The sequence below is a fragment of the Zootoca vivipara genome, chromosome 3 (genome assembly GCF_963506605.1).
Source record: "Zootoca vivipara chromosome 3, rZooViv1.1, whole genome shotgun sequence".
Taxonomy (NCBI): Eukaryota; Metazoa; Chordata; class Lepidosauria; order Squamata; family Lacertidae; genus Zootoca; species Zootoca vivipara.
The window spans coordinates 77,530,604-77,544,618 of NC_083278.1; the positions used below are offsets into that span (position 1 = coordinate 77,530,604).

The 14,015-nt window shown below is 41.5% G+C and overlaps 1 protein-coding gene across 2 annotated transcripts in view; it reads right to left on the bottom strand.

Annotated features, from left to right (window-relative positions):
- The window catches only part of ADSS2 (adenylosuccinate synthase 2), a 40,455-nt gene that overhangs the window by 21,773 nt on the left and 4,667 nt on the right, over positions 1 to 14,015 (bottom strand). For both annotated transcript variants that reach the window (XM_035108346.2, XM_035108344.2), the window contains exon 2: positions 2,304 to 2,406. In XM_035108346.2, the coding sequence (XP_034964237.1) occupies positions 2,304 to 2,406 (103 nt within the window). The remainder of the gene's footprint in view (positions 1 to 2,303; positions 2,407 to 14,015) is intronic.

The window sequence follows — 14,015 nt, forward strand, 5'->3', positions numbered from 1 at the left end:
TTGGAGTATTAATGACTGGACATATTTATTGACCAATGAGAACTGTCAGAGTTATTGCTCATAACTAGGCACAATGGTTTAGCCAGCAGTCACATCAGTGAAATTACGAGTTTCTAGGTTTTCTGGCATACTACCACCAATACTTGGTAACTAAGGTAATTCTACTGAATTCCCACAATTATATGGGCCTAACCCTGTATCTTGTTCAGGGGTGGGAATGTCTGGCCCATTTGACTTGTGAGGCCATTTTGGGCAAGCCAAACCCATCTGCCCTACAGCTGACGTCGTTAAGGGCATGTCTTGGACAAAGTCCCCTTGCATAGTTTTGAAGCTTTGAACCCAGTACTAAACAGGGTTGCCTTCCCCAGGCATTGGCCGATGCAGAGGGAGGACAATTCGGCTTGGTCGGGGTATTAAGAGGGAGCTGCCTGCAGGAAAATCTCTGGTGCACTCCAATCAGCTCAGTTTGGCCGCACTTTTGACTTCAAAAGACAAAACCCTAATGTCTTTTGCTTCCTAACCATTCATGATTAGATTTTAATTTTTTAATTTTTTGCATGTTGACACTCAGAGAAGCTCAGTATGTGTAAGGTCTAATTGAATGGTTAATTCCTACATTTCATGCTGGATACAAATGGTGTACCGTAGTTTGAGTCAATACAAGCTGGATTTTTCATGTGTGGGTCATATGCAGATGACATGCCCATATGTGGATATCCAATGTCCAAGAGATGAGACAATAATAATTCTACTTCTACTCCTTGCATCACGAGTAGATTTGCAAGGACTGGCACAGTTATTTAAAGCTAAATATATTGGTGGGCTGACCTAAGAATTCAGGTAATGCCAACAGCAACATTATTCACTAGGGCACTACAGAAAAAAGTTCATTTTCTTTATCCTCAAGCTAATGATATCCGTTTCATTGGGGGGGGGGGAGTGTTTCGAGAGCCTGACTTTGTCCACTATCCATAATGCTTAGTAATTATTTCCAGGAAATTGGATGGGGGGGGGAGAGATGCACCTTAAATGATTAGTCCAATCAGAAATAAACTGATGATTGGCAAATAGTCTTGGGAGAGGGATATGAGAGAATGAAATGAAACAGAGTCACTATACATATTTTGTTTTTTATGCATACAGTACATTTAAGATTTTTTTTGAGTTTATATTTGAAGTGTGAATACAAATATATTTGCAAACACATACATTGTACTCAAATCAGATCATGCACACACACGTCTAGTAGCCCCACGGTTGACTAAAAAACAACAACTCAGTGTGTGTCCTCCTCACTGGGACTAATAAGAGATCCTCTGATGGGATCCTCCTTCCCTGATATTCAATTGATCAAGAGACTAAGCCTTTAGTGTGGGAGACCTACTGTTAGAGGTTCGGTGGGAATAATCTCAGACTTCCTTCAAATTCTTTTGAACACTTTGGGGTTGTCAACCTGTTCCCTACCACCCGCTAGTGGGCATTTCAGGATTCTAGGTGGGTGGGTGGGTGGATTCTACAGCACAAGCTGAATACTCCTTCCATCGAGCGCTGGTGGGCAGTAAGGAAATTTTACCATCAAGAAAGATGCATTAGTGGGTGGTAGGTATAAAAAGGTTGACTATCCCTGGACTAGATTATCAGACTAAACTCTTCTGGATGTGACCCTACCCTTCCAAGTAAGCAGGGGTGCCAACTTGAATAAAATACTGGGAGGAGGGCAAGGATGTCAACTTTGGAGGGCACCCACCAGCGCTCAATGGAAGGAGGATTCAGCTTGTGCCGTAGAACCCCCTACCGCCCACCTAGAATCCTGAAACGCCCACTAGTGGGCAGTAGGGACCTGATATAGGGGTTAACAACTGGACAACAAAAATGGATTTTACGCACTCTAATGGTAGCCAAGAGGCTGATATTGATGAACTGGAAAAACAAAGACATGATCTCCTTTAATCAGTGGACTGATCATATGAAAAGGCTTGCAACCTATGAACACACTGCTTACAGACATAGACTCTGCTTGGATAAATACAAGAATATTTGGAACAAATTTATACAAAATGTAGTAGGCTATTAATATTTACATTAGTATTAGGATAATAATATCAAATTTATAAAATAATGTATGGGTTAGGGTATTTAAATATATATTCATATATTTTTTCCTTTACACAGTTGTGTGTTTTGTTTTTTCTCTTTATGTATCACTTACTGCTTTATATTTGAAAATTTTTCAATAAAACAATTATTTTAAAAAAAGACTTCAAACTGTAGAGGTACAGTATATTTTGAAAAATAGCACTTACCAATAAAAGCCGTAACTTTTGGATTGATGATACCACTGGGTAAGAGATGGAAATCATATTCCACAGAATCTACCACGACAGTATGCCCAGCATTGTTGCCTCCCTGGAGGTAAGATAGGATTTATTATTCTTCATTTTTTTCTTAAAATAGTTATTAAGAGCTCACATTAGATTGAACTATCAAGCCTTTCATACATGTTGTTCTTGTCTGTTACTTGGAATAAAACCAAGTCAAGCTACTTTTTGCTTAACTTGACAACATAAACAACAAATCTCAAACCTGTTACTAACAGTCTTGAATGTATTGACAGTTGATTGGTCAGTGATTTAAACTTGCTTCCAAGATGTATTTTCATTTACAAATACACCCATAGCTGTTCAATCAAATTCACAATGCAAAAACTATTTATAAATAAACCGTTAGTTCCAGTCGCGGACGACTCTGGGGTTGCGGCGCTCATCTCACTTAAATAAATGCAAAAACTAAGCTTCACTATGTGTGTCATCTGCAGTCAGTTGTTTTGACCAATGAAATACCTCATTACTCCTAAAGCATTCATCTATATATATATAAATGTAAAAAGGCCATGTTTGTGTGTTTCCACTTTTCTCCGAAACCGCTTGACTGATTGTGTTGAAATTTGGACACAACATGGCTTCCGCTCGTGCTCGTCGGGAGAAATGGCTGACCCGTAACATCTCTCCCGACTCCACAGGGAAATTTGGCGGCTGCTTGGGGAGTAGGCAGTCTCCCTACCCTCCTAGGATGCCGGGAGGGGCCGCTGGCCCGCTGATGCCCCTTAACCCACTCCGACCCTTCGGGGGAGGTGGGGGGGCCTGGGCCGAGCACCTGTGGGGGCCAGAACTCCTGGAGGCCACCCTGTTCGTGCACAAGTCCATGATTTAAGAGGAATAATTGTATTTAAATTCATGGACATGCTTCAAATGAAGAGGAGGAGGATACTGCCAGAAAATTCAGCCGTTGAGACACAAGAGAGTCAAGGAAATACTGTATTAAAGAATACAGTACTGTATGGACCGAACAGAAAGGGAACTCTTTTATTTTTATGTTTCAAGATTACACTTAACACCTTCCCTGGATGGACTGTCTAAAGTACCTAGAACAAGCGAGAAGTTATAAAAATATAAACTGTGTGGACATTGAAATATATACAATAGAGTATTTGAATTTGCTTAGATAAGCCTGTAAGATGAAAGCTTCCCTAAGGTGGTTACATCAACAACTGGAGCTTGTTAAAATTCTTTGTGGACAGTTTTAAGAAGATTTACGACTTGTGCCGCACTTTTAATTGAGCTTGCTAAAAATGAAGGCCAGGGAGTGGAGAGCAGTCAAGGGGCGGGGGGAGCCATGGGTTTGTCATAAGATGTGTGTTAATATCTGGATTTGGCTGACCCTGCCCAGAAAGACTGCGAATCTGCAACCAGAGGAATTATGATTTATTGGATCTTTAAGATGGCGTCTGTCCGTGATAAACAGTTGGTGGGGCTTGGAAAACATTCCAGTCTGGAAAAAGAATGCAAGGACTCATGGGGAAGCTGGACAGAAAAATCCTCACAGAAACATAGGCTTTGTGGTAAATCTCACTTGAAAACATTTCAGAGGCTGTGATAAGAGGAAGAGAACAATATTATTAGAACTGTTAGAAAAAATCTGGACTGTTGGATTAAAATGACTGGAAAGAACTTGGAACTTTGATTAGAATGGCAGCAACTATCAATATTCAGAACCCTCAGAATTTGAAGCATGGGGAAGCAAAATTTTTATAATTTGGCATAATATTTGGTTTAATAGATATATATTTGTATAATTTGGAATAATTGGTTTGATATGATTGATTTGTAAGTGAAAATTTAATAAAAATTGATTTAAAAAAAAGAAATTTGGACACAACATCACATTTGAATACGCAAATGTTTGTATATACTTAGATTGGACAGGTGTCACACCTGTGACAATTTAGAACATGTTTTCTAGAAAAACATGTCAAAGCAGCACAACTGAGGATGCATCAGCTGCTGCCATTGGCTGCAGACTATCTGTGACATGACAATAGCATGGCATTGCCTAGCATAACACAGCCAGGGGAGCAGGCCAGGCCCAAGATGCACATGGGGTGTGTGGGTGGGAGGGGGGGTCGGGTTGATGGGTGCCATCACACGGGTGGAAGATGACCAGAGATGAGCATAGAGAGCTGGAGGGAAGATGACCAGAGAGATGGGAGGGACCACAGAGATAGAGGTGTCGTGACGTCCGGGGTGTGGTGCGGGGCTAGGGTAAGGAATGGGGGCACTGAGTGGAGGTGGGCCATGCCTTTGGGGAGGAGGAATGTGTTGTGGTGGCAGGTGCCCTCACGCGGAAGGAAGGTGACGTCACGTGGCAGGAGGACCAGAGACAGGGGTGTGCGGCCGGGGTGGGGAACGGGGACACAGTGGAGGAGGCCCATGCCTTACGGGAGGATAAATGGGTGGGGGGATTTGCCAGAACCCATGTGCGAAGGGGGGGGGGAGAGAGAGCACTCAGGGTGCCGTCACGCGGGAGGAAGATGACTTCACACGGCGGGGGGACCAGAGACAGGGGTGTCTCAACGTCATGCAGCTGGGGTGGGGAACGGGGACGCTGAGTGGAGGAGGCCCATGACTGAGCCACAGCAACGCGTGGCCAGGTACAGCTAGTATTTTAATAAACTGTCATATTGAAACACTAGTTCAGAACCAGTGTGTTATGTTAACTATATTTTAATATATTTATATCTCATAAAATTTATACACCGCTTGATTGTAAAAAAACCCCAAAAACTCAAAGCACCAAGCAAATTAAAATGAATCCACTTGAATTGACAAAAGTGCCACAAAGAAAATTCACAACTTCTGCAGTGTGATTTTGATTTTGGAAGATATTCCTTGTAAAAATTATGAGAACCCACGCCTTGGATCCATGTTTTCTGGCATGGCAGCACTGGCAAATACTAGGTTTCTTATTTTTTTTTGTTCAGTCAACTGAAAGAAAATTGTCACATTTTCAGGAGAATCCATTTTACTGGCTCCAACCTGAGTGTGTGTGCCAAAGAAAGCGCACGTTGGTTTTTCATATTCTTCTTTCTCCTTTCCTCTTTCTTACTCCAGCCTCTCTTCCCCAACTCCTGTGTCATCCAACTTCCAGCCCCCTCCTGCTTCCTGCCAGTAATTCTACTTTCCTTTTGCAGTCTCCCACCCAGATAGTTATCATTTCTCCCAGTTTTCTGTTCATTTGCTCAAGTGTTGTTCTGAGGTTTAAAAACCATACAGAAATGAAAGAGGAAATGAGGAACACTTTCCCTACATTTCCACTGTTGTGTTGAACTGAAGCACACTTGGCACTTCTTTCAGCATTATGTATTTTTCAAAGAAAAAGCACAAGCACTATCGCCCCCTCAAGAAGAAGGGGGCTGCAGAGACTTTACAGGTGGTAGCTGAAGGAGTCATTACTGAATTAGTAACCAAACTTTACCATTTCGTAACCAATTCTAATGCACAGGTAAACCAGTACAAGGATGATTATTTTAACACAGGAATACTAATAATTTGGAGCAAATAATTGGACAGCCCTATGTGTGCCTCCTAAGTCCTGGTGCTTTCAATGGGATTTATTCACAGGTAAGTGAGCACAGAACAAGGGTCACACAGTGCAATTTTAAGCATTCTTGTTTAGAAGGAAATTCATTGTGTTCAATGGAATGATAAGAGCACATAGTCCTCTTTTGTTAATTAGATAATAGAGTACAATCCTAAACTCACTCAGAGTTAAGGATTGTACTCTATTATCTAATTAACAAAAGAGGACAATGCTTTTTTTAAAAAAATTAAGCCAGTTTAACTGTGCTGTGCAAGAAACACACAGAATGTTCAGTGAAGTTCGTGGTTGAATAGCTAGAAAAATATGCAAGCACAGCCTTCCAGTTATGTGAACATACTGGGCATATTTTTTCTGACAAGATTTACCTTGCAGTAGTCCACAGTGCCAATATTTATAGAGGTCTAGCATGCCATTTCTGTCATGCCTTAAAAGTTCAAGAGATTCATAAAGCATCCTATTGGCAGACTAAACCATTAATTCATTTGCCATGCCTATCTTATCTTTTTCATACATCTAGAAATTTAGAATCACCTTTTTAATCACCACATGAGAATTAGAAGGGGGTCCTATACATGAGTTTAGAAAAGAAGGGTGGTGTTCTCTACAAACTTTTATAATTCCACCCTATGTTACTTCATATTCTTAACTAAAGTCAAAAGAATAGTGGGTAAATTTCAATGAGTTGTGTCCATTGAAGTTGTCACACTCGTGCAAGGGTTTCTATTCATGCAGTAATACTTCCACTGCCATACGGAGGGGGGAAGCGCACCGCACTGGGTACCGTTTGGGGGGAAAGTGCCATTGCTGCCCCCCAGGACATGTGCCATGCCCTCCTGGGACACGCACCACATGCCGCGCAACCTTGGGACACATGCCACGCCCCCGCTCCGTCCGTCAACGTGCCGAGTGTCACACCCCCGCAGGCAATGCGCCACGCCCCCAGGACACGTACCAGCCACACCCCGCCTGTTCTCCGCTCCGGGAGCTGCAGCATGTTGCTCTGCCACGGAATACTTCCTGTCCATTTTACCTCCTCCCCATGCACCCCTCGCAAATATGTTCTGGACTTTCCCTAAGTATCCAGAGCGGACTGAGGTGGGGGGTAGGGAGAGCAGAGGGAAGGAAAGTTTTGTTATGTAAGCAGGAGTCCTCACAGAAAGAGGATGCTTTATTGATTCCCAATATTTGCCTACCCATCCTACACCATGGAAAACTAACTTCTTCATTCCAGTAGTTTTACATCTTTAGTTTCCACTTTTATCCTGGGCTGTGGAGTAGCAAAGCCACAGGTCTCTCAGAGACCTTAAATGGCTTATTTATAGGGTGTCTAAGAGAGGAGACAACATCAAAACTGGAAGGAGAGAAAGAATAGTATTCACACATCACTACCAAAATTTCCACAATGGCACCTTCACAAAACAGGAAATGATAAGCCTTGTAAAGCTCCAGCCTCCCCTGACAACCACATATAGTGAATTCAGACTTATTAGGAGTTCTATACCCTTTAAAACTCCCTGGAAAAGACCCTGATGTTGGGAAAGATTGAGGCCACAAGGAGAAGGGGACGACAGAGGACGAGATGGTTGGACAGTGTTCTCGAAGCCACCAACATGAGTCTGACCAAACTGCGAGAGGCAGTGGAAGACAGGGGTGCCTGGCGTGCTTTGGTCCATGGGGTCATGAAGAGTAGGACACGACTAAACAACAACAACCCTTTAAAACAATTTAGGTTTTATTTGATCTGGAAGAACTTTGAAGTTTAAGAAATGTATACAGAGCAAAGCCTTCTGCAAAACATTAGATTCAAAATTAGAAAACTATATTTGGCCTATGTGCATTGGTAGGTTATCTCTGCAACCATGTTATCTCTGCAACCATAAGGACTAAATGATAAGAACAGCGTCCAAAGCTCATCCATCATGCAGCTCTCCTGCCTATGCTGTTCTTGTAAGACATGATACTGTCTTGCCCCAAAATGGAAACTAGACACTCCATTTTGGCAACTGTAACCTTGGTTTAAACAGCTATTTGGTGCCTAGCTTATATATCTGCATTTCTAATGCTGAACATAGAAATCATCTCAAATTTCAAAGGGCGGCATACAATGAAAACCATATTGTAAACAGCCCTGTGACCCTTGGCTGAAGGGCAGCATAGAAATTTAACAACAACAACAACAACAACAACAACAACAACAACAGTAAATGAAAGTAACAGCCACGCCTCTGTGGGGAGGGAATTCCACAAGCATCCCTTTCTTAAGGAAATTAGTGATCAGGAATCCCTTATACTGTATCAGTGCCTAGACAGTAAATCAATACCAATGTTATTTTCAGGAATCTCAAAAAGACTAACTTTGGATTCCAAGTTTAAACAACATTGATCTGAATTTGTAATGCTATCATTTGATCCCATATTATCTTTTAAAATTGAAAACATTTTATACAAATAAGAAATGTTCTATTTCTTACATTCAAGAATAAGAAATGTTTCTCAAGTCTCTCTAGAGTTGCTCATCCAAAAAAGCTACAAAGTTCATGTCCTTACTTGAACTTCTTTCCTAGCAGTAACCTAATATACCAGTTTCTCTTGCTGATGAATAGTTTGAGCTACTTGAAACTGTGCAGGCATTTCATACATTCAACTTCTGGGGTGGGAGTGGTGGGGTGGGGAATCAGTCTCCAGTATTATCTCCCTTTAGTAAAGTGGGTCTCCGGCATCGAACCACACTGGGCACATGCAGCAAGAAGAAAGCCAGAATGGGTTCCTGGGAAACAAGGATCTCTTTAAAAATCTTACATTTGGGGAAGGGAATCTGCCTGCCTTCCCCACTCCAAATACTAGCTTAAATAAGAGTTGGCATGTGTGCACTTGCTTCTGTCACAGAAAGAGTTTCGCAGATACTGTGTTGAGCTGCCTTGAATGTACCTGTTAGAAAAAGAGGTATAAATTACAGGAACAAATTCATTCAGAAATTACTTTTTCTGAGCAGTTGCATGGGGCTAAAATCCCTGCCTCAATTACCATGTGTGGGCAAATGGAAGCAGATCCTCTCTACTCCTCTAAAGTGGTTTTTTGGGATATGGATTTCCCTCAAGAATTTTGCAAGCCAACATGCTTGTACTTCCTATTAATAGTTATTTGTTTAATGAATTTTTATCCTGCACTTCCTTCTTGGGGCTCAGAGCAGCATTAAAATAAGCTAGTGCATGCTACTGAAATAATGGAACTTTTATTCCTTCTTCCAGAGACGGATTTAGGGCAGTGTGACAGATTCTGCCACACTGGCCACCTAGCATAGTGGCCGCTGCAAAGCATTGCAACTATGACATAGTGAATTGAGCAGAACAGAAGGTGAGATGCATGGGGTGCCAAATTTTGGCCTTGCAGAGGGCGCCACTAAATTCTGAAAGATCAAAGTTCGCCCCTGCTCCTCCATTCCAACTGCTGCCATGTCAGGGAGGAAACAACTCTCTGTCTTGTTGTCACATGTGAATGTGGGTTTCCCCAAGCAAACAAGACTGTGGGTACTTTTCTCCCTGACACAGGTGCCTGAGATTTCAGCAATGGGCAGAAGCACACTGATTCTTCACATTAAATCATAGCTTATTTTAACTATGGTTTAATGTGGCATGCAAACTGGGCCAATGAGTTGCATTTAGATTTTCGGAGTGCACACAGTAGAGGAGGAGAAGGGGAAAGACAAGTCCGCCACCAATGTCACCCACCAACCGCTGCTCAAACTATGCTCCCAGACAAATAATTATGATAGCCATGTGGAAAACAATCACACAGCATCAAAACTAGCAGAGTCTTAGGCAACATTCTAGAATCCTTTCGGTCCCCTGGTCTCTACATTCCCACATAAGCAGCCTAATATAGTAAATAGTTAGAAGAGGAGTAGAAATGACAGGCTGCATAACATGTGTCAAATCCAGAGGAGCACTATAACTATTCTAGTATGAGCTGCACCGCAACTTCAACCATGCACATCTATAAATCACATTAGCTACGCTTATTATGGATATACTAAGTATCAAGTCTCCTGAAGGCTGCAGCTGAAAGGACACATGTGAAATCTTAGCCAAGCCTATGGATCACAACTACACTCTCTTAGTAAATTTCTGTTGAAAAAGTTAAGAGTATTTTCCATGAAATGGAACAGGATCAGACTTCAGAACAAGCTTTAAATCCAGGTTTTCCCAAGCAGCCAAATTCTAAATCCTATCTCAGAATGATTAGAAACCCATTTATTTATTTTACTTGTAGTGCTTATGCCAGGCATCCCCAGACTACAGCCTGCGGGCCGGATACGGCCCAAAGGGATCATTTATCCAGCCCGTGGCACACACACACACTCCGCTGCCGCCGCCCGCTCTTACCAGCGTGGCATGGTGCGTCTGCCCACTTCCAGGTCACAGGAGCATCAGAAATAGATTGCGCGCATGCACAAGCATCATTTCCGGCGCATTTCCGGGTCGGAGAAGGCCCGTGCACATGCGCACCAGCTATTTCCAGTGCTCCTGCAATCCGGAAGTGTGCCAGAAATAGCGTGTGCACACGTGTATGGGCGCGCACTCCCCTGCCCTCCAGTCCGCCGCACGATCGGCGCTGCAGGCACCGGCCCAAAGCCCGGTAAGTTTGGAGACCCCAGGCTTATGTCATGACCACTTAAGGCAACATAACATTTAAAAATAATTAAAACACTATGAAATAGATAATAGTTACTAAGATTGGTTAAATATGTAAATATGTTCCCCCCATCTCTTTCATGTTCCAACTTCCACTCACTTCTGAAACCTGCTGAGTCAACTAGATGTTACATCCCTCAAAGCTGCCGCTTCTTCACTGGGCTGCTGCTAACATCCCTCATAGCCTCTGTTGGCAGATGAAGGGGCACCAGAAGAAGCAAAAGTCTAGATGCCTTGGGGTTCAATATATTCCCTTCACACCATTTGCAGAAAAACAGTGAAGTTTTATACACAAAATAGACTGCAGTTATGGAAGAAACAATTTTTAAAAAAAGAATTGCCAATTGCTCAGATAATGTTTCAGACATGAATGCAATCCCTGACCACAAGCTGATAATCCTAAAGTATCTTAACTGCTATGCATGCTGTCTAGTTAAGTAAACATGTCAAAGGAAAAATGAGATAATATTTTAACAAATTAACACTTTACTGCAAGAAAGCCTGTTGATTTCTGGCATGGTACATTACAAAGATTATTTTACCACTACACTGTTGTTTGCAATCATATATGATCAAATAATCTGACAGGTAGAAAGAGAGGCTTTTTAAAAAACTGCAGATGTAATCACTGGGACTCATAAAAGAAAAAAATCTACACATTGGAAGCCCTTAGGATACCTAGAAGTAAACTACCTAAGAAAAGAAGTTTGTTTGTTAGTTTACACAAAAGTGTTTAGAATTAAAATCATTTCTATTTTTAACTTAAGATACTGTAATGGTATCCTATCCAGCTGAGCAGTCTGATCACTCCAAATCTGTGATATTTGTATCAGTTTTGAAGGGACCCTGAGCCACATAGCTCATACAAGGAGAATGTGATTAGCAAATGGATTAATGTGAGCTATTGGATCTGTTTCACCCTCAAACGACTGCATAATGCTACCCGTGATGACGAGCTTTTCCCATTTCCTAAGTTCATTAGCAAAAATGAATGGATGTTAATTGCACATAAAAATTAGGCAAACCTGGCAGTTGTGAAATTGTTGCTTTCATTTATTAGATACAAGGAAAATAAGCCTGATAATTTAAATCACTGGCATCAGACCATTTTCCAATGAAAAATGAAAATTACTTTTCACAAGTTTGATAATTTTCCTATACAAATTAAGGTAATTTTTCCAAAAAAGAAACACCAATGAAAACTACAGTTGAGGCTCATAATTTAACAACCTGAGAAAGTTAAAGTGGTGCATGAAGATGGCAACTGATTCCACTTAAGAACATATAACCACATTGGTTCAGTGCAGCAGAAAACCATGCACCAGTTCTGCACACTGTTGGAGGCATACTTCAAATCAAATTAACACACTTTTTTATTAAAAAAAGAAATTATTTTAAAAAGAAACCTCATATTTTCCCATGCTCACATGCTAATTTGAAAGCAACTGGACTTCAAAGCCAGTTCCTCTGATGTCACAGAAATAAAGCATGCTTACTCATGAGGCAGTCTGCCCAATTCACTAAGTCTTTGGCACCTGATAATTTTTGTCCACCCATCTACTTTATATGAACATAGGCAAGTGTTTAATAATAATAATAATAATTTATTATTTATACCCCAGCTTTGGATCCTATATAGATAAGTAGATAGGTAGGATGATAGAGACAAAAAGTCAAAGATCAGGTTACGCGTATGATAAAATCTGCAAAATGAAGGTGCCACAAACCCCTCTGTGGGTGGCTGCCACAGAGAATGCTTTTTCTCAGGGTACCTCACCACCTCAGCTTTTGGGGGCAGAAGAACTACCGAGAGGGCCCAGTGTTCTGATCTTAACACCAGAGTGTGTCTGTTGAGGAGGAGGCAGCTGTTCAGATATTTGGGGCCTAAGTCATTTAAGGCTTTAAACTCTAGTGTGAGCACCCTAAATGATGTATAAAAATGAACTGGCAACCAATGTAGGTGTTTTAAAATAGGAATTATATGAGTTATAAATGGAACTCCAACAAGTGGTTTGGCCTTTGCATTTTGGACCAGTTGATGTTTCTTCAAGGGCATGTGGGACAAGATGAAACCCTGCAGGACACCACAGAACAACTTTTTTTGAAACTATTCCTGGAGGTAAGAGCAGAGCTACTGAAGAACAGTGCCTTCAACTCCAACCTGCCTGAGAAGCTCCAGAAGAATACCATGGTCAACAGTATCAAGGCCACTGAGATCAGGAAGAACAAGAAGGGTTGCACTTCCCACATCTCTGCAACTAAATGTCATCAGCCAGTTTCATTGCTATGACTGGGCCTGAAGCCAGACTGGAATGGATCCAAGCCATCTCTTTCTCCCAAACATATCTGAAGCTGTGCCACAACACTCTCAAGCACCTTGCCCAAAGAGGGGATATTTGCTACTGGGTGATAGTTGTCCAACACATCTGACTGCAGGGAGGTCTATTTAAAGACCACTTTTTAATGCACCACTTCAAGGCGGGTACTACTTGCTCTCCTCCAGGGAAGCATTAATTCTCAGACACACCTAATCAACCCCCTATAGCTAAGTCCAAGAAGCCAAGACAGTCAAAGGTGAAAGGGGCAGGTGGTTACGGTAGTTGCATATTTTCCAATCAGCTTGCCACATCCTCAGACCACATTAATTGAAACCAATCCAGTACAGAAGGATCAAACAGCGCTCCATTGGACTTGTTCTGTGGCATCCAACTCTGTCCAAATTACAATTTGCCCATTATATACACAAATGCAACAGCTATCATTTCTTTCCAATGATGGCTGCAAACAAGCAAAGCATAATATGAAGAGATGCTCAGGGTTAGAGATGTGGTGGTTGGGGGCAGGGCAGACAGATTTTTTTAAACCCACCGCTTGCCTGCAATTTTTCCAGGCCTTCACATCTCTACTCTACTTGTTCCTAATGCTAATAACCCCTCATAGCCTAAGGTGCAATGGTTCTGTAAAGATGAATAGGAGAAAAAATATGCTTATGAAGTAATATAGCCGATGACTTGGTAGTATGTGATCTGTGTAAGAAAACACAGAATGTTGCTCAATGAGAAACTGATGTGTGGTTCTTTTTCCCTATTTCAACAGTTAAACAGACTTCAACGTTTAGCCTTTAATTGCACTTCAGTAGAAATCAGACTCACCACACTGATTTTTAGACACACTTTATGACCAGATTATCAAATGTACACATTTATACATTTTCATTTCAAGCAAACAAAAAAACAACGTGCAGCATATGCTGTACTGTATTGTAACACTGGCAATATGTTATCACTTCAGCAAATAATCTAATTTGCTTTCTCCTTATCTGAAAGTTGTTCCATCAAAAGCAGGCATTGGAAACCACCATTTTAATAGAACAAACTGGGATGAGAA